The 26,267-nt window shown below is 51.0% G+C and overlaps 1 protein-coding gene across 6 annotated transcripts; it reads left to right on the top strand.

The window, feature by feature from the left end:
• The first annotated feature begins 40 nt into the window (after positions 1-40).
• On the top strand, positions 41-25,396 carry SMPD4 (sphingomyelin phosphodiesterase 4). 6 transcript variants are annotated; one of them, XM_037497906.2, is made up of 20 exons: positions 42-559; positions 2,617-2,700; positions 4,800-4,886; positions 5,740-5,882; positions 6,040-6,115; positions 6,942-7,050; positions 7,165-7,217; positions 7,762-7,913; positions 9,547-9,679; positions 12,661-12,732; positions 16,436-16,522; positions 19,073-19,218; positions 19,882-19,972; positions 20,427-20,527; positions 21,114-21,277; positions 21,682-21,887; positions 22,228-22,461; positions 22,663-22,794; positions 22,975-23,103; positions 24,153-25,396. In XM_037497906.2, exons 1-20 carry the CDS (start codon positions 494-496, stop codon positions 24,348-24,350), a joined length of 2,463 nt encoding a protein of 820 aa, XP_037353803.1. In that variant the 5' UTR covers positions 42-493; the 3' UTR covers positions 24,351-25,396. The 6 variants fall into 6 exon arrangements, with proteins under 6 accessions (XP_037353804.1, XP_037353803.1, XP_037353800.1 ...); XM_037497903.2 differs by having other exon boundaries at positions 23,231-24,195; XM_037497905.2 differs by lacking the exon at positions 42-559 and adding an exon at positions 577-1,552 and having other exon boundaries at positions 23,231-24,195.
• The last annotated feature ends 871 nt before the right edge of the window (positions 25,397-26,267 follow it).

Here is a 26,267-nt window from a genome sequence, read left to right as displayed (position 1 = left end):
TGTCACGGAGGGCAGGGACCGGCAACTCTCCCGTCCGTCATTCGAGCCTCAAATAGTTGTGTGGGCTGGGCGGGGTCAGGCGTGGGGAGGCCGCGCCCACCGAGACTCTCACCCCCGGCCGTCAGGGCTTCCCTGCCAGTCTGCACTGGTCGTCCTCGCTCAGGGAGCAGCATCCAGCGCAGTGGCCAGTGTATGGTGGGTGCGCGATGAATGCGTACGAGACGAAGAGCAGTTAATACAGTAACTGCTCAGCGCCGGGTCCCCCACCCCCATTAGAGGGCGCGCTCCGAGGGCCTAATCAACGACCTCTTTCACGCGCATGCGCGCTCTTGCCGCTGGCATCAGGGCGTGCGTTTACGCGCACGCGCGCTCGGAGGTGGACGCCGTCTACGCGGCCAGTGTCTTCCCCGGGCGCACGCTTTGAGGCAGCGCCGGAAGAGCTAGCAGCGTGTTTCCCTCCAGGCCAGGAGACGTGACGCTTTCGCGCAGCTTGATGACGACATTTCGGCGCCGGGTAGCCGAATGGCGGCTTCCATCTCTTCGGAGAGCGGTGCGATGGGTGAGTGGCGGGAGCCGCGCGTAGGACGATCCCGCGTCCCGGCTGCCTCCCCGAACCTCCAGGGCGGCTGTCTCTGTTCTTCCGCCGGGCCTTGGCGTCTCTCTCATGCCACCTTCCCCTGCTGTGCATTCATTCTACCTTCCCGCGCGCCTGGCACACCTGGTCCCGAGGGGAGCTCGGCCAACGTACGTTGAACGAGTTGGAGAAGGAAGGGCTTCCCGTTAAAGTTGAACTTTGGGTTCAACCAGTGTGGGAGGAAAAGTCGGGACTGAATATGGGTGTGTCTCGATTTTTCCGAGTCTCATCTTCCTCATCTGTAATACAGCGATCCCGGTGCTCACTTCACAGGGTAACTGTGAGCAGTTAACAGCAACTGCTTCTTAGAGGGAGGCCTTGGCAGTAGCGTGATTTGCTTTTCTCAGAAATTACCCGCAGACACGGTCCGAAGCGGCACTGAAGAAAGTGGGTGTTGAATGGAGGGATGAAGAGTTGGCTTGGTGCACAGGGCAGCAGGGTGTGATTCAGGCTGTTGCCGTGGCAGAGTCAGATAACAGCATGTGGGAGACACTGCTCTCCCTTGGAAAATTGCCTGAGTTTTTCGTGAGGAATGAGGCGCTGCTGGCCTCATTCCTTCAGTAGCTGCCTGTGCAAGCATTGTCTGAACAAGGAGGTGTTTGCACCTTATCTCTAAAATTCTGTCCCTTGCAATAGTCCAGAGCTTTTTGTTGCTTTGATAATTTTGGAGTCTTGTATAATGTTCTCTAGACCATTTGTTGCAGGAATGAGGCTTTTTAAGTCTTTCTTAAAGCTGAAATTGATAATATTTACTTAAGAATTGAAAAAACCAGGGAAATCTTTGTAGTGTCGAATGGCAAAGATGGGTGTCTCTTCTCAACCCCGCAACGGTCTACACAGCCTCCTTGCATCCAGCTTCTCTCCACCCACGTAGACTGCCAGTGCTCTTCCTGGGAACTTGGGGCAGAGTTTCCCCAGGTAAGGCATCAAGTAACAGCCCAGCCCAGGAGTGGGATTTCGTGTGCTTCCTCTCTGCTCAGTTCTACCGTGGTTATTTTCAGCTTCTGCCCTGCGTGGGCAGAGAAGTAGGCATCTGGAGAACTCCTGATTTTCTGTCCAAAGGCCTCTTTGGTAGAAACTCTTTCTTCCCCTCCAATCATTCATTCTCATAGAACACAGGTAATGCAGAGGGGACTTGTCCACCTGTCTGTCTGTGAGAAGATGAGGGCAAGGAGGATACTCCCACTCAGTATCCCTTTTCTTCATCTTAGTGATCTTGTAGTGTTATTGTGAGGATGTATTTTCTATCTTGCCTAATATACAGCTTCAAATTACACCCATTTCCTATCTCATATAGTGAGAAGTACAGGTTCAGCTTGGTTCTCTGGTTAGGCTGTCACAAGACTGAAATCAAGGTCTTCACCAGTTTTGTTTTTATCTGAAGACATTCAGGAAGAATCTGCTTCTAAGCATATTCAGGTTGCTGGCAGAATGCAGTTCCTTGGAGTTGTTGGACTAAGTCCCCATTCCTTTGCTACCTGTCAGCCGGCACCCCTCTGTATTTATGGTCCACCAACTTGAGATGATAGTTGCACCTGCACGCTACCTTCAGAACAGTAGCACGATGAATGTTGGAATAGGAAGGAATCAGGGAGGGCTCTCTTTAGAACTCTGCCTAGCACAGATTTTTTTTTTTAACATTTTAAAATGACAGGTTTATTAAAAAGAAAAGGAGAAAAAGAGAGGCACCTGCATAGTTGCAAGTGGACAGGACAGCTACCCCTACCACAAGGATTTAATGAGGACATATAGGGAAAGCTCATAGGACTGAGCTGGGCACATACAAGAGTTACCAAGTGTTAAACCACCCGATACTTAGCTGTGAAACTGGCTGCTGAACTGCACAAAAATAGCATTTTTGCAAAACATGAGACTTGACAATGCTACGTGTTGCTTTCTATAAGCATTCTTGTGGGCATTGTGAGACAATACAGTATTTGTTGTGAGGCAGATGTTGAATTCTTGTCTTTGTTTTTTCACAGTGGTTTCCTAAGACGACCGTTTTAGACTCTCCACGGGAGGTTGTGATGGCGTTTCCTCACCTGCAGCAGCCCAGCTTCTTGTTGGTAAATATCGGCTACCTGCGTGAGTGTCAATGTGATGAGAGTTCTATAGCTGAGAGACTTGAGAGTTCTTGCCACTGACTTGAAAAACTCTTCAGTGGCTGTTTTTGGGGTATGTGATAGAAGTAACACCAGACACTGGGGTAGAATGTTTAGATTCAACTCTACCTCCTGTTTGTGCAGGACCTTTGGTTTATTCAACCAATGAGCCCTGGTTTTCTTTTTTCCTTTTTTTTTTTTAAAAAAGATTTATTTATTTATTTATACATACATACATACATACATACAAGCACTGGGTACAGTCAGAAGCGTGGGAGGATGAGAGGATTCACACCAGAGCCAGAGTGGGGAACAGAACAGGCACACTGACGAAGTGCACTGCTGAGGGGAGCAGCAGGCGGCAGGAGAGGTCTGCGTGCCATGTGGGACCCTCGCCGGCGGCTGGGGATCGAACCAGTGCTGCAGAGGCTGCAGGCAGCTTCGCAGCCCAGCGCTCAACTGCTGTGCCACCCGGGGAGGCCCAACCCTGGTTTTCTTATAGTCAAGACAAGTTGATTCAAATGCCATTTTCATTACTTTTCCCAGGTTGTAGGGAGGAGCAAGTGAAAACAACATACATCTGAATTTTCCTATCTTGTGAAGCCTTACACAAATGGGATGTGTTACAGTAATCATAATTTGTCATCAGTGGAAATGAGGGATACTGCTCATTGGGGGCCTACCAGGACTGCACTCTAAGGATTAAACATGATGCTGAGAACTTATATGTGAAAGAAATATCAATAATTTCACCTTCAAAAAGATACTTTTCATAAATATTTATTTGAAAGGGCGTTCTTCCTTGGTGTACCCCTTGAGACTATCAGATCAACCATGACCAAAATAGCCTAGGTCTCCGCCCTTGGCTCAGGCACTGGGACTCCACCCTCATTTGGAGGTGGATGAGGCCTTAGATATCCTTAGGCAAGCTCCTTAGGTAAAATTTTGGCATTTCTTCCTGATCTTCCTTCATTTGCATAGGGGCACCTTTTCTTCCTGTAGTCAGGTTATACACAAGCTTTTCTCATACTCTGACCTCAGGTAGATTTCCTTAGTTCTTGTCCTGAATGTTTCCTGCCCTTTCTGTTGCCTTTCTGATTAGTGTCGACACTTCACTGAAATCATCTGTAGTTTTTAGCCTATCTTATTTCCTTTCTTGCGTATAAGAACTGGGGTGTAGGCCAGGGGTGCAGGGGGTGAGAGGATTCTCCAGGGACAGAGTGCAGAGCAGAACAGTGGATTTACTGAACTACATTGCTAAGGAGAGCAGCAGGCGAGACAGGAGAGGTCTGCTGCACCATGTAGGTTGGCTCCCTGGCCTGATCAAACTTAGGCTGCCACCGTTATAGAGCTGAGACTTAACCCCTAGGCCACCGGGGTGGCCCTGTTTCATTTCTTAAGGTAATTAGTTCAGTTGGGTCATTATCTACTGAAGAAGGGATGCCTTGGTTAAGAGGGTTTAAATTACAACCACTGCTTGAGCGCTGGGCTGCGAAGCTGCCCGCAGCGTCTGCAGCGCCGGTTTGATCCCCGGCCACCGGCGTGGGTCCCACGTGGTGCGCAGACCTCTCCTGCCACGCCCGCTGCTCCGCTCAGCAGTGTATTTTGTCCGTCTGCCTGTTCTGTTCCCCGCTCTGTCTCTGGTGAATTCTCTTACCCTCCCGCGCTTCTGACTGTACCCAGTGCTTGTATAAATAAATAAACAAATCTTTAAAAAAATTAATTACAACCACTGCCACTCTCATTTTGTTGGGCATGCTCACTAATGATCACTGTAGTGTAATCTTAGGTGGTCTAGCATATAGGAAATTTCTAATTCGTATGTTACTGGGAAGCAAGTCTGAGGGTTACTTTTCTGAAAAACAAAGCATCTCAGCCTCTCCTGGTAGCATCTTTTAGGTCACTGACACATGCATGACCTAACAGATGAGGTCCTGGGAACCAGGTCAGTGGTGTGTATCTGACTCGTCTACTTTGATTCCCATTTTTACTTCAGCCAGAATATCAGCAACAGCCACTAAGTGAAAATGCTTATGTCTTTGGGGGTTTGTTCTGTCTTCTAGGCTAGCCTGAAAGCTGACTCCATAAATAAACCCTTTGCACAGCGATGTCAAGACTTGGTTAAAGTCATCGAGGATTTTCCAGCAAAGGTATAGACAGCCCCGCTAGAGTCTCTTGAGAGCATGTCTTATCTGCTCTTTGAAAAACATCATCGTAGCCCTTGGTTCCCACCTCTGCACGCTGACCTGTACAGAAGCCTGAACCAGTATTGTGACATACGTTTATGGATATATCTAAACATGTGAACATGTAGACCAGGGCATCGCAACCACAGTGCTCCTGCCCACATAGGACCCTCGGTAATGTCTGGAGACCTTTTTAGTTGTCACATGGGAGTGGCACTACTTTCATCACATGGGTGGAGGCCAGCCATGCTTGTAACCAGCCCCTGATGCACAGGGCAGCCCACACAACAAAGAAATGTATCGCCCCAAATATCAGTTGTGTAAATACTGGAGATAGGTATTTATGTCTCTCTCACCTGGCATTATGAAAGAAGAACTGTAATAAGCAAGCCCAGGAAGCTGACCTGAGTAGGGAGTTCATACCAAATAGCAGCAAGTCATAGTTTTAGCGGCTCACTCTGAGCGAGGCAGGACATTGCCACCCTTTTTAATAGAATTCTTTTCATATCAGATCAGAAGTTTATGAAAAAAAAAAAAAAAAAAAAACCTCTTAATCACAGACTGACTAGTTTGGCTCAGATGTAAAGCAGTACTGCTTGGTCTACCACATAACTACAGTGGAAAACTCCAAAGCTGCCCCTCTCTCAGTGCTACTGCACCAAGATCCCTGTGGGTGCCAGTCTGGTCTGAACTCTGTAGTGACCTCCTCAGAGGGCAGGGCCAGTGAGGGAGGAGGGCAGCGTGTGGTGCAGGACGAGCTGGGAGGGCACTGGTCTTTAGCTGGTTTCTCTGAAGCCTCACCAGCTCACTGTTTCAGGAGCTGCATGCCATCTTCCCATGGCTGGTAGAGAGCATCTTCGGCAGCTTGGATGGTGTCCTCGTCGGCTGGAACCTCCGCTGCCTGCAGGGGCGCGTGAGCCCTGTAGAGTACAGCATTGCGATGGAATTTCTAGACCCTGGGTAGGTAGGTTTGTCATGTAAGAGGGACGGGATATTTGCTCATAATGATCCTATTTTTTAATCACTTTATTTCTCAAAGTTAAACAATCAAAAACTGGTGGTTTGCAGTTCATTTGTCCTGTTTTTTTTTTTTTTTTTGGTTTAATTTCATGTTCAGTGGCCCAATGATGAAGCTGGTTTATAAACTCCAAGCTGAAGACTATAAGTTTGACTTTCCTGTCTCCTACCTACCAGTAAGTGAACCGCGGTGGTCAGAGCCATGCCTGGGGCAGAGAGCCCTGCATATCTGCGGTGGTGGATGGGCAGGGACTCCCTGAGAGTGGACAGGAGAAAGCCATGGTGTCTGTTGAGGGGCAACAGAAATTAGAATGCCAACAGTTAGTTTTTTATTTGTTTATTTATATACTTTTTTAAGATTTATTTATTTGTGCATACCAGAACTGGGGTACAGGCCAGAGGTGTCAGAGGTGAGAGGATTCACCAGAGACAGAGCGGGGAACAGAACAGGCAGATTGACCAAAGCACACTGATGAGGGGAGCAGCAGGCGAGCCAGGAGTGGTCTGCTGCACCATGTGGGTTGCTCCCTGGCTGGCCAGGAGTCGAACTCGTGCCACAGTGGCTGCAGATTGCTTCATAGGATGCTTCTCAACCCTTGTGCCACCAGGGAGGCCCCAACAGTTTTTCTAAAGATCTTTTCTTACTCTTTCAGCAGTGAAGGCACCATACTGCCTGGCTTGTGTGGGGTTGCTTTGTTTTTCTGTCTCTAGTCCTTCAGGGGCAAATGAAAGGGTTCCTTACTCAGTGTGTATGAGAAATGAAGGAGATGGAGTTAGGTGCCCTGCGAGGCTCAGGTGCACAACCACTGCCCTTGCCATTGTGGGTCTTTGTAAGGATGGTATGAGAGTGTGAAGTCTCTCCTGCTCGATTGCTATGCAGAGGAAAGTGCTGTTCCCATGGCAGGCTCCGTGTGCCACTGCTCCTCAGCAGCCTTCACAAAGGGCCACATCTCCCGAAGGCTCTGCACGAACCCACCCACAAGCCCCCCTCCCTCTCTACAGGGCCCAGTGAAGGCGTCCATCCAGGAGCGTGTGCTCCCCGACAGCCCCCTATACCACAACAAGGTTCAGTTCCCCCCCGCTGGGGGACTCGGCCTGCACCTGGCCCTCAGTATCCTTTGTCCAGTGGGTAGGGGAGCTGTGGGTGTGGAAACTGGGTGGCCAGCGCAGTGCTGAGGGGTGATCCGCCAACCCTGCCTGTTTGGCCTCTGACATTTGCCATCAGATCCATTCGAGTATTACATGTTCTTCTTTGCTTTGAGCCTCATCACGCAAAAGGTACGGAGGGGTTGCCTCTGAGCACAGATAGCCTTATGACAGTCCCCAGGGGTGGGTGGTGGCCATGGCCTGGTCCGTAATTTTCCCCGTCGGGGGTGGGGGGGTGGGTGTTTTTGGGGGGGATCTTTGGACTCTCCTAGGAGCCAACTTTGGCCTTTACCTTCTTTTGTTTCTCCTTTTCCCTACCCACCTGGTTTCTGTGTGTCCTTTCCTTCTTCCTCTAGCTTCTGCCTCATAGACAGTTTCACTTATGAGGACCACAGACTAGCGGGCAGACTTTGACAGCTGATATGAGGTTGTCTTACCACCCAAGTGGTGATCAGGGAGACTTCCTGCAGGAGGTGTTCGCTGGGCATGGAAACAGGATTGGGATCCTCAGGGGGGTTGAATTCTGGTTGAGGTTAAGAGGTCTAATCAGGTCCTGTACAGTTGATTTTTTCCTAGCATCACCCATGGTGTGTTATGAATCAGGCCCTGTGATTGCTGGGTTTGGCAGCAGGAGCCAAGCCTAGAGCCCCATGCTAACACTAGTTTTGATTTCCAGCCACTACCAGGGGCCCTCCATGTTCGTACTTCAGACTGTGCCTATTTCATCCTAGTGGACAGGTACCTGTCATGGTTCCTGCCCACAGAAGGCAATGTGCTCCCCCCACTCTCCTCCAGTCCCGGCGGACCCAGCCCCTCACCAGCTCCCAGGTAAGGTTCCCCTGCTGCTGACTTTGGCCAGTACTTAAGTGGTCCTTGCCTGCTGCTACCGTTAAGAACTCGTCCTTGCGTGAGGGAGTGGTCTAGTCAGTGCATTGCTTTTAGGGGCCGTGGTTCTACATTTTGCCCAGGGCTCCTCAGGGTTTTTGGAAGAGGAGAAAAATCAAGCAGTTTTGAGGGGCTTTAGGGGAAGATCCAAGGGCTGGGGACCTGAGATCTGCTGTTCTTGGGCCAGTCAGAATCTCCCCAGCTTTATAGTCACAGAAATCCCCCCAAATTTTTTATGCCTAAGAGTCCCCAGCCTAGTTGCTCTGGCACAGACTGGATGGTGGGGACGGGAGGATTTCAGTAGCCATCACTGAAGTGGTTGGGCCCTGTGGCTACATTGAGGAGGCCTCACTGTGGGTATGGGAATAGGCTGTGTTCTGCCGGTAGCAGTCCTCACCACACATGGCATCCAAGACCCATATCGAGGAGGTGAGCAGGGTCCCAGGGGACTTGAAGCTTTGTCATAAGAAGTGACAACGTTGGTGATTGATGGTTCTGGAGAGAAAGGATTTATGGGCAGGATGAAGAAGGTTTGACCAGTGGATGAAAAAGATTAGTAGGAATTTGTGTGGACCAGAGGACCAGGTCTTGGCCTGAGCTGGTGATCCTGGGGTGAAGAGACTGTTGTGGCAGTCCAGGCAGATTGGGCTGTTCAGGAGGGAGCACGCAGCCAGCTCTGAGGCCTTGGTGGGACCTGTAGCCTGGTATCTCTTGGCCAGCTCTGCCTGGGAAACCAGATGGTTTCTCGGCCCAGTTTTGTTGGCTTGTTTTAACATGAAGTTCAGATTTACCAAAACGTTGCCAGGTATAACAAAGAACTTAATAAACCCATCAGCAAGGTATTTGCGTTGTTTTACCCTCTCTGTATAGAGTGTGTTCTGGACTGTATGGGTAATGTACATACATGATACCCTGTTACCATTCAACTCTTCAGAGTCTTTTTTCCTAAAAGCCAGTGCATCCTCCTACATGATCACTGCATTTCTATCCAAATCAGGAAGGTAGTATTGTTGTCAGACCACCATCTAATTCTCAAAACTCCCTTGGGTTTGACCTTTCCCTGATGGGTTTCGGTGCAGGGTCTCTTGCTTCATGCAGATGTCTTTCTAGCCCTCTTCCATCCTCAGGCTTTTCCAGCCTGACGCCTTTGAAGCATGCAGCCTGGGTGTGTGCAGCATCCTGTGGACTTGGGTTCTGTGGTGTTAACCTCATGATTAGGCCCAGGTGGGCTTTATGGGCAGGAGCACGATAGTGGTAGCCAGTGGTGTCCACGTGCCCCAGCATTGCACCGTTAGCTTGATCACTGGGCCAAGGGAGTGTTCACTTTAATTGTGAAGTTGTGTTAATGAGTGCCTAAATTAATCAGAAAGGGGAATTTAGTGAGAAGATATACTGAGACTGTAAGCACTAGTGTTAGAGGAGAGTTTTCTTCCCTGCTTATCTGTCTGTGTATCATTATGGATGTGGGAGTCACTGCGTGCTTCAACAGGTGTAAGTGTTACCATTGGTTTTGATGACCAGATTGCCCTTGGCTAAGGCAGTGGGAGCTGAAGGCTTGTTTATCTATCTCCCGTAGGACGCCAGCCATGCCCTTCACTTCCTACGGCCTCCACCATACCAGCCTCCTGAAGCGACACATCTCTCACCAGACGTCTGTGAATGCAGACCCCGCCTCCCATGAAATCTGGAGATCAGAAACCCTGCTCCAGGTGAGAGCTGGGGCAGCTCTTCTCTGCTTCCATGTCAGAAAGAAATGCTTAGCCCCCTTCTATCACTGGAGAAAAGACTGCCCATGTCCTGGGGGTGGTGCTGTGTTGGTCTTTTCCTGCTACGATATTCAGCAAAGGGATTGTCTCTTTCCTGTCTCTTTCTTGTCTCACATGTCTAACCTATGTCACTGGCAGTGTTTTTCATCCCAGGATTCCTTGTCCATAGAGTTTTGCTTTGTTTTTTGTCCTGGTGATATAATCATTGCCAAGTCTTGTAGTTTCCCATACATCTCACTAGAGGTTCCCCCCGTCTACTCTGTCTCTCTGACACACTCCTGTTTTTCTGGGGAGATGTTTCCTGCGATACCCATCACGTGGATATTAAACCCAGACCCGGTAGCATGTTTATGATGCTGAGTGGGAGGGCCTGTGATGCCTTTACTTAAGATTGTCAGCAGCCCATCATCCTTTCATGCCAGGGCACCCTGATGGAGGGTAGTTGGGCCCCTTTTCTACCCTTGTATGGGCTCCAAACTCTCCCACAGGTGTAGGTTGGCTCTTTCCCAGAGCATAGCACTGGCTGCCTCCCAGACTTGACTGTGTCGTCTCTTCCAAGCATGCCTTAGAGAGTTTGGTTCCAACACTGGAGTCTGGAGCTGTGTTGGTAGCCACAAGTATCACTTGCTGATAGCCTGGAATTGGATGAGATAGAACTGTGTCCCTTCTCCCCATACATAACCCACACATGGGGGCCGCTGCAGCTTTAGAGGCTTCCGCCATACCCTTGCAGCAGACGCAGACTCAGTGGAACAGAACTGGAGAGTTGTGTCCAGGATCAAAACGCTAATGCTGTTTTGTTTTTTCTTATCTAAACAATTTTTTTAAATTATGGGAAAATATATGTAACCAAGTTTACCATCTTAGTTGTATTTCAAGTATGCAGTTCGGTAGTGTTAAGCTTTGTTGTGTAATGGATCTCCAGAACTGTTTTTATCTTGTAAAACTGAGACTCTGTCCCCACTTAAACAGCAGTTTCCTCATTTTCCCCTCTTCCCAGTCTCTGGCAACCAACATTCTAATTCTGTTTTTGTGAATTTCATTACTCTGCGTATCTATAGAAATGGAAACAAGCATTACTTTTAGATTTACTAATTTCACTTAGTGTGTTGTCTTCAAGCTTCATCAATGCTGTAGCAAGTATGAGAATTTTCTCTTTAAGGTTGAATAACATTTTTTGTATGGACATGTAGTACACTTTGTTTATCCATTCCTCATCAATAGACATGGGTTGCTTCCATGTTTTACCTATGTGAATCATGCTGCTATGGACTTTTAATTCTTTTGCATATACTCAGAGTTAGAAATGCTGGAATGTCCGGTAGTTCTGTTTATTTATTTATTTGTTTTGTTAACGATTTATTTATTTATTTATTTATTTATTTATTTATTTATTTATTTATTTATTTATACAAGCAGTGGGTACAGTCAGAAGCGTGGGAGGTTGAGAGAATTCACCAGAGCCAGAGCAGGGAACAACAGGCAGAAAGACCGAGGTACAGTGCTGAGGAGAGCAGCGGGCGCGGCAGGAGAGGTCTGTGCACCATGTGAGACCCTCGCCGGTGGCCGGTGCGAACCAGCACTGCAGAGGCTGCGGGCAGCTTTGCAGCCCAGCGTTCAACCGCTGCGCCACCAGGGAGGCCCTATTTATTTGTTTTTTGAGGAACTGCCATACTGTTTCCCAGAGCCTGACCCCTCTACTTTCCCACTGGTGACGCATAAGGAGTGCAGCTTCTCCACATCCTCGCCAGCACTCCTTATTTTCTATTGATTGTAGCCGATCTAACATGAGATTGTATAATAGGTCCCCCTTGTCCACAGTCTTGTTCGCCACAGTTTTGGTTTCCCTGGGTGAACCAGCCGTCCAGAAATATTTGGAGAGAGATCACAATCACATAACTTTTGTCACGGTTTTTCATGATGAATTACTATTGTTTGTATCTTACTTTATCACGCATATAGAGGTGTGAGGAAACTTCGTTATCTAAAGGACAGGAGCTGAGGTTCTAAGCACCACGGTCCCACAAATAAGGGGGCCTGCTGTCTCTCATCATGGGCTGGATTTGCATTGTCCCAATAGTGATGTTGAACGTCTTTTCATGTCCTTGTTGGTCATTTGTGTATCTTCGTTGGAGAAATGTCTGTTTCGGTCCATTGCCCTTTTTAAAACTGGACTGTGGGCCTCCCTGGCGGTGCAAGCGGTTGAGCGCAGCACTGTGAAGCTGTCTGCAGCCTCCGCAGCGCGGGTTCAAGCCCAGCCGCCAGGGAGCTACCCACATGGCGCAGCAGACCATTCCTACCTCGCCCGCTGCTCCCCTCAGTAGTATATTTCAGTCAGTCTGCCTGTTCTGTTTCCCGCTCTGTCTGGTAAATCCTCTCACCCTCGCACATCTGGCCTGTACCCCGGTTCTTGTGTGAATAAATAAATAAATCATTAAAAAAAAAAACTGGGTTGTTTATGCTTTTGTTGTTGAATATTAGGAGTTCTCAATATGTTCTGGATATTAATACCTAGCCAGAAGTGTGATTTGTAAATATCCTCCCCCATTCCGTGCATTTCCACTCTGTTGATAGAGTGTTTTGAAAGTGAGGTTTTTTTGATTTTCATGAAGTTCAATTTAGCTCTTCTCTTTTGTTGCCTGTGCTTTTGGAGTCAGATCTAATCAATCATTTTTAAATTCAGTGCCATAAACCCCCTCAACCCCATGCTGTCTTCTAAGAGTTTTATACTTTAGACTCTTACATCTGGGTCTTTGATTCATCTTGAGTTATGTTTTATATGTGATGTGAGGTAAGAGACCCACTTCCTCATTTGCACGTGGCTGTACAAAAGAGCCTGTATTGAAAGGACGGCCCTTTCCCCACTGAATGTTTTGGCATCTTTGTCAAAAATCATTTAACCATCTACTGCTGCTCTTTTGCAGGTTTTTGTTGAAATGTGGCTTCATCATTATTCCTTGGAGATGTACCAGAAAATGCAGTCCCCGCACGCCAAGGTATGTTGCTGCAGCTTTTTTTCCCATCTCCTGCAGTGACCCTGGTGTGCATGGTCAACCTGCTGCTTCTTGTCCTTGAGTTCAGTGAGTTTTCAAGGACCTCATGGAGGGAGGCTGAAAACCCCCTCCCTTCACTCTCAGATGCTGAACAGCAGGCGGGTTTTGTTCTGTGGTGGACTTGCACCCCTGAGGACTGGAGGCCTCTCTTCTCTGGGGACCTCCCCATGCTTCTGCCAGAGCTTGCTCCCTAGCAGCGGGAACAGATGAAGTTGTAGCACTCATGCTCTGGGGGTGGGGAAGCTGCCCATGTCTCTGGGACTCACATCTTCTCCCCTCTACCATCACAGCACCTCCTGCTTTCCTCTTGAGGAGGTGTCCAGCAGCCCCCACCCACCCATCGGTTATTGCTGCCCTCTAGAATCTCCAGATCATCTGTGGGCAGCGAGTTGCAGTGGGTGGAGTCTGATGACCTCCTGCATGTGGCCTGTCTCTTCCTTCTCCTTGCCTGTACCGCCTTCCCTGGGTGGACAGGGCTCCTTTGCAGAGGTAAAGAGGCAGCTGTGTCCTTGCAGCCCTCCTGGGTTCACTCTCCCCAGGGCCAACGATCCCCTGCATTCATCGGGGTAGTAGAACAGTTTGGTCCAGGTAGTAAGAGGCCAGTAGGCACTTAGATTTATATTTGTGTAAGAGTTTGAATCACCTGGGCCCCGTTGAAGGCAGCATCAAGCCTCAGTTCTTTAGTCTATGACTTCTGTGCATCAGTTTCCTGGTTAGACTTTGTTTTTGTCACTGCTAGACAAAATTTGAGGCTTACCAAAGAATTAATAGGGATCCATGTGTTCAAATTGAGGACAGCAGGGCCTTCCTGGTGACCTAGGGGTTAAGTCTCAGCACAATTACTGTGCTGGCCTGAGTTGGTTTCCTGGCCTAGGAGCTATCCCACATGTAGCAACAGACCTCTCAGGCTTCGCATGTTGCGCCCCTTAGTTGTGTACATCTGCCTGTTCTGCTCCCCATTCTGTCTCTGGTGAATCCTCTTCCCCCCCCCCCCACCTCTGGCCTACACCCCATTTCTTCTGTGCAACAATTTTTTTTAAAAAAAGAACTGAAATCTATATTTAAAAAAAAAAGTGGGAATACGGGCCTCCCTTGTGGCGCAGGCAGGTGAGCGCATTGCTGTGAAGCTGTCCACAGCCTCTGCGGTGCCGCTTCGATCTCCGCCAGCCTTGGAGCAACCCACATGGTGAGCAGACCTCCTCTGTCTCACCAGCTGCTCCCCTCAGCAGTGTATTTCGTCAGTCTGTCTGTTCTGTTTCCCACTCTGTCTCTGGTGAATCCTCTCACCCTCCCGTGAATTTGGCCAGTACCCCGGTTATTGTATAAATAAATCTTTTTAAAAAAAAAATAGTGTATAAATAAATCTTAAAAAAAAAAATAGATAGTAGCCTGCAGCTTTTTCCCTGTGATTCTGGGGAGAAGCGGTGCTTCTGCTCTTGCTACAGCATCTCAGCAGCCAGTTCTATGACAACAGTCCTCTGGCATGTGGAGACTTGGGACACAGCTCCCACTATTGCTCTTTTAAAGTGCAGGGCAGCCCACATCTCCATCCTTAGTACCATATGGGTGGGGAGAGGGGCAGTACTCCACCCTGGGCCCCTGGAGTCACAAAGCATGTGCACTGCCCTTCCTGCTTCCAGGGTGACCCTGAGATCCTGAGAGGCTCACCTAGCCTTATGCTTGTAAGCTCGGTCTTGGAGAGGCAAGGACGGCATCACTGCATTACCCTGTTTTCTGTACATTCTGTCTTCTGAGCTCCCACTTTAATTTTTAGCAGTAGATCATTAAAAAGCCCTCTGTGCTCTCTGTCTCTGTGAGGATTCTGACTGCACATGGGGAAAGGGCAGTGAGCTGTCCTTTCCAGGATAGGGGCTTCTCCTTGCCCACATTGGTTCCTCCTGGCCAGACCTCAGGGTGGGTGAGAGCTGTTCAGAATGACTGGCAGTGGGGAGGTCCATGAGGTCCCCAACCAGAAAGGATCTGCTTTTTGATTCATATTCAGGCAGAAAGCAAAACCAGTGAGGGAGAGACAGCCTGGAATGTCCGCTTTATTCCCAGCCCCTTACTGTTGCGCTGCATCAGACAAAAATCCTTGCCAGTTGTGGTGTAGCCCTGGGGTCATTGTTTTCCTGATTTTAGGGATGTAGCAAGTCCTGGAGGTTCCACAGTCCTTCTGTGGCTGGCCGGCTGGCTGCAGCATGCCTGGTCTCCCTAGAGATTGCTACTCACCCCTATCTTGCTGAGCAGGGATTCTGAAAGGGCAGTAGTCAGGGCAGCCACAGCCCTGCAGGTCCCTGTGTGCCTTCTCTGTATCCCCACAGGCTAGGGCAGGACCCAACAGGGAACTGTGCTTGCCAGTACCTTACTGAAAACTGCAGGTGAGCCTAGAGTCTGGCCTGGAGAAGGCGCAAAGGACCCGCATCCTGCCATGCTCCTCCCCACCCCTGCTCTGTGTGTCTCTGGCTGTGCCTGTCTCCTCAGTCTTGCATGGGCTTTCTGACTCTCCTGTATGAAACATGCTGTTCAGGCAGGAGGCATGGTCCTTGCAGGGCAGGCCCTGAGCCTGCTGTGGGCTGCACTTGGCTGCAGGGGTTTGCTTCACAGCACACTGCAACACTGCTAGGGGGTAGGGAGGAGGGTCCTGGGGTGGGGGACCAGACAGCATATCCACTCAACCGTCATCCCAGTGTCCCAGGCAGTCCAGTCTCAGGGTTCCAGCTGCCTCTGAATGTGTATCACCATGGCCAGAGTCTCCTGGACTCTTGCCACAGGACTGATATATCTGGAAGCGTGTCTTCATGAGGTAGGAAAGGCTGATCTTACCAGAATTAGAATCAATGAGTGTTTGTGTTTTACTATTTCTGGAATGTGGAGTATAGAGGGTACCAGGTGGGACCTGTTAGACTGAACCTGTACTCACTTCCGTGCTGCTTTTTGGAAACCGGTCCTTGTATAAGAGGGGACAGTGATTGGATCTTTGATGTGTGGACCTTGGTCACATCATGTTCTGTTGGGTAAATTTCTCCTTGGAATAACCCAGAGAAGTTCAGTGAATTTTAATATTTTTCTTTTCTGGGCAGAGAGGCCTCCGTCTGCAACTGGGTCCCCCAAAGTTTATTTGCTGAGCCTCGGCCTTCAGGGCCTTGGTGGCTGGCAGCGGAGCGTGTCCCAGCAAGGCACGCTGGGCTCCTGGCAGCCTGCACATAGTGCCATGTCTTAGGGTCGGGGCTGAGCAAAATCCTCCTGGAGGGAAAGTGAGTTGGTCCAGCCTCAGGAAGCTGGAGAGGCCATCTGGCTCCAGTGACATGGAGGGGACCAGACATCCAGGCGATTTGGAGGGTCTGTTCGTCCCTCTGTCTGGCAGGTGGAAGAGTGTGCCCACCAGGAGGGACTCCATCTGGACAGCTGAGAGGGTGGTGTCTCGCTGGCTCAAGGCTGCTGGGCTGTGATGGTTTGGATTGTCACTGATGTGCTTTTGTTTTTGTTTTGTTTTCTCTCCTTACTTCTGGGCTCATTCTCACCTTTTTCTCTCTCCCCATTCTCTCCTCTCCCTCCCTTATCCCCACCCCTTTCCTCCCCTTCCTACCCATCCTCATTCTCTACCTTCCCTGCCTCTTCTCTCGGTTTCTGTTTTGTTGTCTCTCAGCTGGAGGTTCTGCACTACCGACTCAGTGTCTCCAGCGCCCTCCACAGCCCTGCCCAACCCAGCCTCCAGGCCCTCCACGCCTACCAAGTACTGGCCGTTATCATTTTGTTCTGTTTCACCCCTGCTCTGCGGTGTAAGCCACAGAGCTCATGTCAGTGCAGTGGTAAAGCAAAGGTCTGACTGGGGGCTTGCTGGGGCGATTCAGAAATTAGTTCTAAGCAGAGTAAGGCGTGTGTGTGTGTGTGTGTGTGTGTGTGTGTGTGTGTGTGTGTGTGTGTGTGTGTGTGTTGGGTCAGGCTTCAGAACAGCCCAATCTCCAGCTTTGCAGTCTAGCCTGGCCTTGGGGTGTGTGGTCATGTGCCAGGGAGCAAGGCACAACACCATAGCTCACTGTGGGGTCGCTGAATCTACCTAATCAAGTCCCAGGCCAGCTTAGATGTCACACATTCTTGTATGTTGGAAGACTCCGTGCATGGCCGTGGTTCAGAGGTGTGAAATAATGTGGACATCTAGGTGGCCCAACTCTCCCAGGAGTGCAGGGCTGGTACTCCTTGGTGACTGACTGAGGATACAGAGGCCCTGGGGCTTGTGGGTAGTATGACTTTGTGTCTCCCCTGCCCAATCCAGTGTATGATGTCTGGGGGCAGGAAGAATGTGGGCCTTGGCCTCTCAGTACAGAGATGATGATGGTCCGTCCCTAGGCAAACTGGGGACCTGGCATATTTTGGCTTCGTGGCGACTGGTCCACTGTGGCAGAAATGAGCAGTGTGTGGATGGGTTTGAAGTCAGTGAGGTATAGTTCCGACCTGTCGGGTGCTTCACAGCCAGTGGAGTCTCCAGAGTTTGCTGATTCATGAGATGAGTGCCAGGAAATCTGGGGGGAAACATGCATCTGGAGCTGTGCTTGCGGTCGGGGGTGTGTACAGTTCCTGCTCAGTGGGAGCACACGGCATTGAATTTGGATTTGAACACAAGACCAGAAACCATGTTTTGCTGAGCTCGGGTGAGGAGCACAGCACAAAACAGGGTTCTGCTCAGGAGCAGCAGCTCAGTGAGGAGGGAAGGGAATAGTCCTTAAGGGCCAGTGTGCGCAGGTGGGGCACAGGTCTCACTTGGGTAAGAGCAGGGTCCCCAGAGAAACCTCTAGGGGAGCAGGGGTCTGACATCTCTGGGAGGCCAGTTCGGGGAAGCTGGGCCCAGGGAGAGGTGCCTCGGGATCTTGGAAAGTGTCCTTAAAAGGTGGAGGAGGCCATGTGCAGGTGTAACCACAAGTCACAGGGGGATTTGGCTCAGGAGGGTGGAAAATTGGAAGAGTTTGATTTGACAAACCTGGAGGGAAAGTAGCCTAAGCGGGTACCAGTGTGATTGCTGGGGATGTGCAGGGGGGAGCCTGGTCCAGCAACTCCGCAGGAGGGCCAGGCTTGCCAGTTCCCAGGTAGACACCACCCTGAGCCAAAGGGACGTTACTGGGATCAGGGCAAGGGACCAGACATGAGAAAGGGAGAGACCCAGGTGGCCCTGGTGTTTTATTATTATAATGAAAGTATCTTGTGCTTTTTTCTTCAAAATGATGATTCATTGCACTGGGACTTAAAAATACAGAAAAGCATTGGAAGATTACCTTGTGCCCTGTAGTTCCATCCCTAGACACAGCCACCAGGGTATGTCACCTCAGCCTTTGGAGGCATTTCCGTGGCAGGCAGGCCTGCGTGGATGGTGCCTCTGGTAGCAGCTGCCCAGCATCCTCTGTGACAGGTCTGCTGCGTCCCAGGGATGCCAGGAAGCATGGCCTGAGTGGCCTCAACATTGCTGAAGATTTGGATGAGGCTGCCAAAGCTTCTTTATAAGTTTGTTGGGGTCCCAGAGGGCCGGGGGTGAGTGTAAGGAAGGAGCTTATCAGCCTGGACACTCGAGAGCCTGAAGCTGGTGTGAGGAGGTGGGGAGCAGATCCTGCCTTCCAGTGCTGTCCTCCACCCTTCCACTGTTCCCTCAGCAACACCCCCACCCCAATACTCCATCGCCGATCAGCCGGCAAGCAGATTTTTCTCTTGGGTCTGGGTCCCAAAGATCCTACATGACCTTTGTGAACCAAAAGTTGGGCCACCAAGATGGACGGTGCTCTTGTGTTGGGGCTTGTGCTGACCTCAGGTCCATTAGCAGTGGAAGAGGGGCCACCCTGGGCTGAGTCCCGGTGAGGGGGCAGGTGTGAGGGTGGATGTTGCAGTTGCTGAGGGCCCTGGCACGCTGTCTGCCCACACTCAGGAGGTAGGCAGAAACCCTGAGTCCAGTTTTAGGGTGGGGTGCAGGCCTGCTTCTAGGACCAGGGTTGGCGGCGGTGACCCAGTGACCTGAGTCACCCACAGAAGGAATAAAGTGGGATTTGTTGTATGCAGGGAAGCACCTGGCAGATTTGTCTGTTTCGGGGAGCTGTCTGGGGTGCATTACAGGCTTCACTGCTGCTTAGCAGGTCTCAGCCTGAGCAGGGCAAGGTTCCCTGCCAGGGGCCAAGCACCGGAAAGGTCCAGAGGGACCCACTTGCTGATCTGCACATCCTGTGAGGAGAGGGGGACGGGTGGGTCCTGGCCAGTCCTGGGACCTGACCACTTGGCCCTGATGCTGCCGCCCTCTCCACCTTAGGAGTCATTCACACCCACAGAAGAACACGTACTGGTTGTACGCCTGCTGCTCAAGCACCTGCACGCCTTTGCCAATAGCCTGAAGCCAGAGCAAGTTTCTCCCTCTGCCCACTCCCACGCCACCAGCCCCCTGGAGGAATTCAAACGGTGGGTACAGGTGCATGTGTAGGGCTCCCAGCCTCTGGCGCCTTCCTGGTAGATGCACAAATACTGCTCCATTGACTTTCCCCCAGGGAGGGGGCGGGCTGGGTTAGGTCAGTGAGGCAGTGCAGGAGGGGACAGTGAGTCTGTTCACTCCTACCCCTACTCTGGCCCCCAGTCTCGGCTCTAGAGGTGGCTGGGGCTGCCTGACTGCTTTTCTGGCTGCCTCTCCAGCTTGCCTTCTGCAGTGGAGCGAGCCAGCCTGGTCTGGGAGTGCCTTCACAACGAAGTGGCTCAGTTGTCAGGTTGCTCTGTGCTGGCTCCTTCCTCCTCCTTTCTTCCTCTCCCCAGCTCCCTCCTCTGTCAGGAGGAGAGCTGGCGATGACAGAACAGGCAGCTTGAGTGGGGCAAGCTGAGATGAGGTGCACATAGGAGCCACACTGGATCAGCCTCAGAAGCACTCTGCGTCCTTGGGACATTCCTTGTCTTTTCTGAAGGGCCTTATCTGGTGGAAGGATTCTGTTTTCTCGAGTTTCCTCTGAAGGATGGAGCTAGAAGTAGGCCTTAACCCTAGAGGTTGCTTGGTGCTCACCCTGGCAGAGCCAGTCTTTGCAGATGGGAGCTTCTAGGCTTGCCTGCAAGGTGACCCTCCTCCTCCTCCCCCTGCAGTGCTGCCGTCCCCAGGTTCGTTCAGCAGAAGCTCTATCTCTTCCTGCAGCACTGCTTCGGCCACTGGCCCCTCGACGCGTCATTCAGAGCCGTGAGTGTGGTCCCATCTCATCTTGCTCTCATCTCTGTGCCCTGATGAGGGAGGGCCTTTGGGTCAGAGAACTGGCTGTTCTCTCAGAGGTTCTGAAGCCTGTTTGAATATCCAAGGCTAACCCTGGGATACAGAAAAACTCATTCAGACTTGACCTTAAACCTTGCTGCCAGTGCTCATGGGTTCCTACTCACATTGAAATACTCTCAGCTCCCTCAGCTGGGAGAAGTGAGCTCAGTAATTCTTGCTTCCAGGGCTGAGGTGAGGGCGAAATGGCATCAGGGTATGACCAGAAACTTTTGTGCCCTCATGGGGCGGGTGGGGCCGCGGGAAGAGGTCAGAATCTGGCAGCACACCAGGGAGCCTGACCCTAGGCTGCCCAAGGATTTGGTCCAAAGCACCATTGCTCACCTGCGTGCCAGTCACCACACCCTCAGGGCACACATCTCACCAGGTGCTGGAGATGTGGCTGAGCTACCTGCAGCCCTGGAGGTATGCACCTGAGAAGCAGACTCAGAGCAGCGACAGTCAGGCCCGGGCTGTGTCGGAGAGATGGTGAGCCTCGCCACCCTGTCCCCACCCAAGGGGCCTGAGTGGGGCCTCCTGAGGCTCCTTTCCAAGGTCCTGCTGGCCAGGAGCACAGGCTGCCCTTTCTGAACCATGCTGTGTTGCTCCTGGGCTCTGGCACCGATCTCCTGCAGAAACAAACCATCAGTGGCTGTCTTTCCCTCTGTCCTGCCCTGGCCCCATTCCCTTTGACTGTGTGCTCGCATTCAGCCCCCCAGCTCCCCTGAACCCTTCCTCACCAGCTGTGATAGAGCCCCCCAGCCTTCCATCGGCACCTCCTCCTTGAGTGCCTTCCCCTATGAACCCCTACGATACCAGGGCCAGCCTCCACCACGGCAGCCTTGGTCTTCTCAGGCTGAGCCTCACTCGGCGGAGGAGTCCATTTTTCTCGGGCGTTTGAGGTCCCTTCTGCCTCTTTCCTACCTCCCCTGCCGACATCCAGACCCCTCAGCCGCCATTGCTCACACCTTCATGAGATGGATGCTGGGGAGATTCTGGGACCTAATGAAGTGTCCTGGGCTGTGACCCTGCCCTCAGTGGTAGGTCTGGCCCTGACATACTGCCCCACTCCCAGGGCACCCTTTGTGCAGGAAAACCTACTGATGTACACCAAGCTTTTTGTGGGCTTCGTGGGCCGTGCACTCCGTACTGACCTGGTCAGTCCCAAGAACGCACTCATGGTGTTCCGAGTGGCCAAAGTCTTTGCCCAGCCCAACCTGGCTGAAATGATCCAGAAAGGTGAGCTCTTAGCCAGTCGGAAGCAGTGCTCTTAGAGGCCCCCATGGACCTAGGAGGGTGGTGTGGGGTTCTTGGTATGTGTTAGCAGAGCAGAGGGCAGATTCTGGCTGCATCCTGTCTTCCCCATGGCTTGCAGGCTGGGTTGAGGGATTGCAGATGTGCCATGAAGGAGGAGGGGCATCTTGGTCCCTGTTACATTTGTCTTAGCCAGCTTTGTTGGGTACTGGCTTATCTTTGAGTTTCAGTTTTCTATTTGTACTGGCTAGGGCTCCAGGAGCTTGACTACTGTGCTGCATAGCCCCAACCCCTTAGAAACCTCTGGAAGTACCCAAAAAGCCTGCCAGCCTCAGCTGAGTATTCTGTGCCCTTGGAAACTGAATCCATACTCACATTCTGCCTTCCAGGTGAGCAGCTGTTTCTAGAGCCTGAACTTGTCATCCCCCACCGCCAGCACCGACTCTTCACAGCTCCCACATTCACTGGCAGCTTCCTGTCATCCTGGCCTCCAGCTGTCACCGACACCTCCTTCAAGGTGAAGAGCCACGTGTACAGCCTGGAGGGCCAGGACTGCAAGTACACCCCGATGTTTGGGCCTGAGGTCCGGACACTGGTGAGTGAGTAGGGACTCCACTGGAGCCCTGGGCCATCCTGAAGTTCTGGGGCAGCAAACTCCAGGGTGGGGGTGTTGGGTTGAAATACTGCTACTACACCTACTACCTTTTTTATTTTTTCAGTGATACTTAATTTTTTTCTGATAGTAAAGACAGTGTTTGCTGCAAAGTTTTCATATTTAGAATATTCATTCTTTAGTTTCTAAAGGTTCTCATCATATAGAAGGCACCTGTCCTGACCCTCCTGGGAGTTTGCAGGCTACCTGCTGCTCTATTGATGGCCAGATACCATGAGACAGGCCCCCTGTGTTGACTGACTGTGCCCTATCTGCCCCTCAGGTCTTGCGCCTGGCTCAGCTCATCACGCAGGCCAAGCAGACTGCCAAATCCATCTCTGACCAGTGTGGGGAGACCACAGTCAGCCGCCCCTTCCTGTCATGGCTAGGCCTCTGCTCTGTGGACACAAATGGCTCCTACCCAGCCAATGATCTGGATGACATGGGGCAAGACAGCGTTCGCAAGACAGACGAGTACCTGGAGAAGGCCTTGGAGTACCTGTGCCAGATGTTCCGTGTATGGGCTATAGAACTGTCCCCTGCCCTAGTCTTGGTCCAACAACCCTTACGCCCTTGGCCAGGGACCAGGAGATGCAGGCCTGTACCTGCAGCGTTATGTCTGGGTTCCCTTGTCACTGTAAGAGGCCTGGTGGGAGGGGCAGTGGTTTGTGAAGGCCATTCTTCCTTCTTGAAACTGAAAGCTGGTCATCTCTGATAGCTCAGCGAGGCCCAGCTTGCCCAGCTCACACTTGCCTCGGGGACAACTCAGGATGAAAATGGAAAGAAACAGCTCCCAGATTGTATTGTGGGTGAGGATGGACTCATCCTCACACCCCTGGGACGGTACCAGGTAAGATAATGGAGGGGCCTGGTCTTCTGGGCAGCATGGCCTTGCCAGGGTCTTGCTGGCCCACATTTTCCCTCTTCCCCCCATAAACAGAGACAGCTTCTCTGAGTTTGTGGGCAAACGTGTATTTTCTGGCTGGCTTCCTGGGTTTTACCTGAGTCTTGCCTTTCCTCCCACTTACAGATCATTAATGGGCTTCGAAGGTTTGATATCGACTACCAGGGGGACTCGGAGCTGCAGCCCATCCGGAGCTATGAGATCCCCAGTCTGGTTCGTGTGCTCTTCCGCCTGTCGTCTGCCATCAACCAAAGGGTGAGTGTAGGCCACGGAGTGGCACCTCACTTCAGCTCCCCCTTGTAGTCCTGCCAATCTGTGGAGAGGCCAGGTGGAGATTGGCCCCGAGCCTGCTGCCCCCTCCCACCATGCCTTTGTGCTCTAGTTTGCAGGTCAGATGACAGCCCTGTGTTCCCGGGATGACTTCCTTGGCAGCTTTTGTCGCTACCACCTTACAGAGCCCGGACTGGCAGACAAGCACCTGCTGAGCCCTGTGGGGCGGAGGCATGCAGCCAGTCATGTCCGCAGTCCCAGGCTCAGCCTGCGCTTCCTGGGCAGCTACCGGACGCTGCTGTCATTGCTGCTAACCTTCTTTGTGGCCTCTCTTTTCTGCATTGGGCCCCTGCCCTGTGCCCTGCTTCTCATACTGGGCTATCTCTTCTATGCTGTGGCCATGACACTGCTAACCGAGCGGGGCAAGCTGCACCAGCTTTAACCAGGGGCCTCTGCCTGTCCCTGAGCAAGCGGGTGGCATGGCCACAGGACCCCTCCCCTCCACCGGGGAGGCCACAACCAAGCCCATGCACAGTCACCTTCTAGCTGGTGTTTCCCCACAGCCATGGAGCCAGAAGAGAACCTGAAGTAAGAAGGGTGAGGGCCAGACTTGGCAAGGACAGAGCTGTGTCAAAAGGCTTAGGACCTAAGCCAGGGACAGGGTCAGCCTGGGGCCCAAACCCTGGGCTCTCTCTCTGTCCCTCCTGCTCTTTGCTGGAGGTCATCAGTGAGATGACTAGAGGCCTGGCTTGTGTTTAATCATCTTATGATTGAATTGTGTGAAGCTCAGGGGTGAGCCAGGCCTCAGTTGCTGTCCTCTGCCCTTGCTGTCCTTGAGGGGCAGAGTGCAGGGTGACTCTCCTCTCCCTGGGTGTACCAGGACAGTCGCTCACGCCTCCAGCTTCAGGGAAGAATCAGAGAACCTACAAGAACCCTGAGAAGATTAGATCGGTTTTCTTCTGATTTCATGCTTCTAAGGCCAAATTTTGCCCCCATGGTTGTTCAAGTAAAGGCTGTCCTTTGTGTTCCCCCAGCTTTTCCTGGCCTGGGCTGACAGACCCACTCTTGGAGAGGAAAGATGCTGTGGGCTGTGCTTCTCCTCCTGCTCCCCTGCTGCTCCCCTGCTGCTGAGCGTGTCACTCAGCTCAGCCCTGGGCAGGCGCTGTCCCTCGGGCGGTGCCACCAGAGTCAGATTCTTCCTTTTGGACAACCAAAGATGGTCAGAAGCATGACTTTTACCCTCAGTAAAATTGAGTGCTCAAAGGCACAATAAGCTTTGGATAACAGATATTCAGACTACACAATTATATGTTCATTGCCAGAAACCCCATGGGTTCTCATGTACTTTTCATCCTATAGATGACACACCAGAGAGAACTTTCAAAATGGTATTAAACCAAGCCTTTCTGTTTTCAAACTAAATGTTGGACTTTGTATTTTGACATAAACTCAGAATAAGGGCATTCTGGAGCCTGTGGCCAAAAAGTAAGTCAATCTCGTAACCAATGGTGGATCTGAATAAACCCCATCTTGTTCCTGGGTCTCCTGGTGCCTGGGAGGCTACATAGTGGTACGCAGTACCCCAAGTGCGCAGAGATTGCAACAATGGGCCCTGGCTGCCCTGACCTTCCTCACCTGGGGTGTGCTGGACACACAACAGCAGTGGGCCCACGCAGATTTAAACACCAATGGCCATGATGGAAAAGGACCCGGGTTGGTCAGATTAAAGTTGACTTTAATATGAAAAGCACATCATTTTGCCTTTTCTGTAGCTTCTGGAAGCTCAGAGGGTTGTGTGTACAGTTGGGAACTGACTGCTGAGGCCCAAGTGCCTCACTAGCTCTTCCTGACTGACTGTTAAATGCGCACTTTCCCTGGCATCATAGCTACTTGAGTCACATGTGATGGAAGTAGAAAATAGGATAGAGTATAAATGATGGTTTGGGGTCAGATATTAATGGCATAATGTCCCCTCACACCCTCTTCCCAGCTTCCCCATGGGTGTCTACCCTGTTTCATAGCTTCACTCATCCATCCCTACGTGCCTTTATCACCCACATTTCTCTCCACTTGTAAACATTCTCCAACACCTTGCAAAGAAAATGCTCCATGAGCCGAAACACCTTCAGCTGCTATGGGGACATTTGGGACCATCCATTGCCCTGGGATCTCATGCTGAGTTCCAAAGTCCTAAAGAGCAGACTGTGAAGTGTTTGCTCAGCAGCAGGTGCTAAAATTGGAACCATACAGAGATTTCCATAGTCCCTGCAAGACAGAGTATAGAGTAAATGAATTCATTGGGTTTTTTTTTTTTTTAAGGTTTTTTTTTAATTTATTTTTTTTAAATAATAAATTTTATTTTTATATTCCCCCATACAATTGCAAACCACCCATTCTGACCCCAATCCCTCCCCTCCCGCCCCCCACCCCCCCAAAAGTGTCTCTGGTTCATAGTTTTTGTTGATTTTGATTTTCACTTTCTTATAGTTATTCATTTTCCTGGTCCCTTATTTAAGTTTTCTAGATTCCTGCTATGAGTGAGACCATCCGGTATTTTTCTTTTTCTTTTTGGCTTATTTCGCTGAGCATGATCCCTTCCAGCGCATCTGTTAAGCCCAAATGCTCTAGGTCCTTATTTATTTATTTATTTATTTTTAATTTATTTATTTGTTTGTTTTGTTTATACATGCACTGGGTACAGTCAGAAGCGCGGGAGGGTGAGAGAATTCACCAGAGCCAGAGCTGGGAGCAGAGCAGGCAGAAGGACCGAAGCACACTGCTGAGGGGAGCAGCGGACGGCAGGAGAGGTCTGCGTGCCATGTGGGACCCTCCTCCGGTGGCCGGGAAGCAGCCAGGGATCGAACCGGCGCCGCAGAGGCCGTGGGCAGTTTCGCAACCCAGCGCTCAACCGCTGCGCCACCGGGGAGGCCTCTAGGTCCTTATTTAGAGCTTTAGTTTCTTATTTTTTGTATTGTTGATCTATCCATTGTTGATAGTGGTGTGTTGAAGTCTCCCACTACATATGTGTTTTCTCTGATGTCTGTTTTCAGAGAGGACAATAGTTGTCTGATATATTTTGGTGCTCCTTCGTTTGGTGAGTATATGTTAATGAGTGTTATTTCTTCTTGAAGTATTGTCCCCTTGATCAT

This window comes from Talpa occidentalis, unplaced genomic scaffold, assembly GCF_014898055.3.
Source record: "Talpa occidentalis isolate TD23 unplaced genomic scaffold, MPIMG_talOcc4v2.1 talOcc4.8, whole genome shotgun sequence".
In the NCBI taxonomy this organism is placed as follows: Eukaryota; Metazoa; Chordata; class Mammalia; order Eulipotyphla; family Talpidae; genus Talpa; species Talpa occidentalis.
The sequence above is the reverse complement of the archived record's forward strand: the minus strand, read 5'-3'. Positions and strand labels throughout refer to the sequence as shown.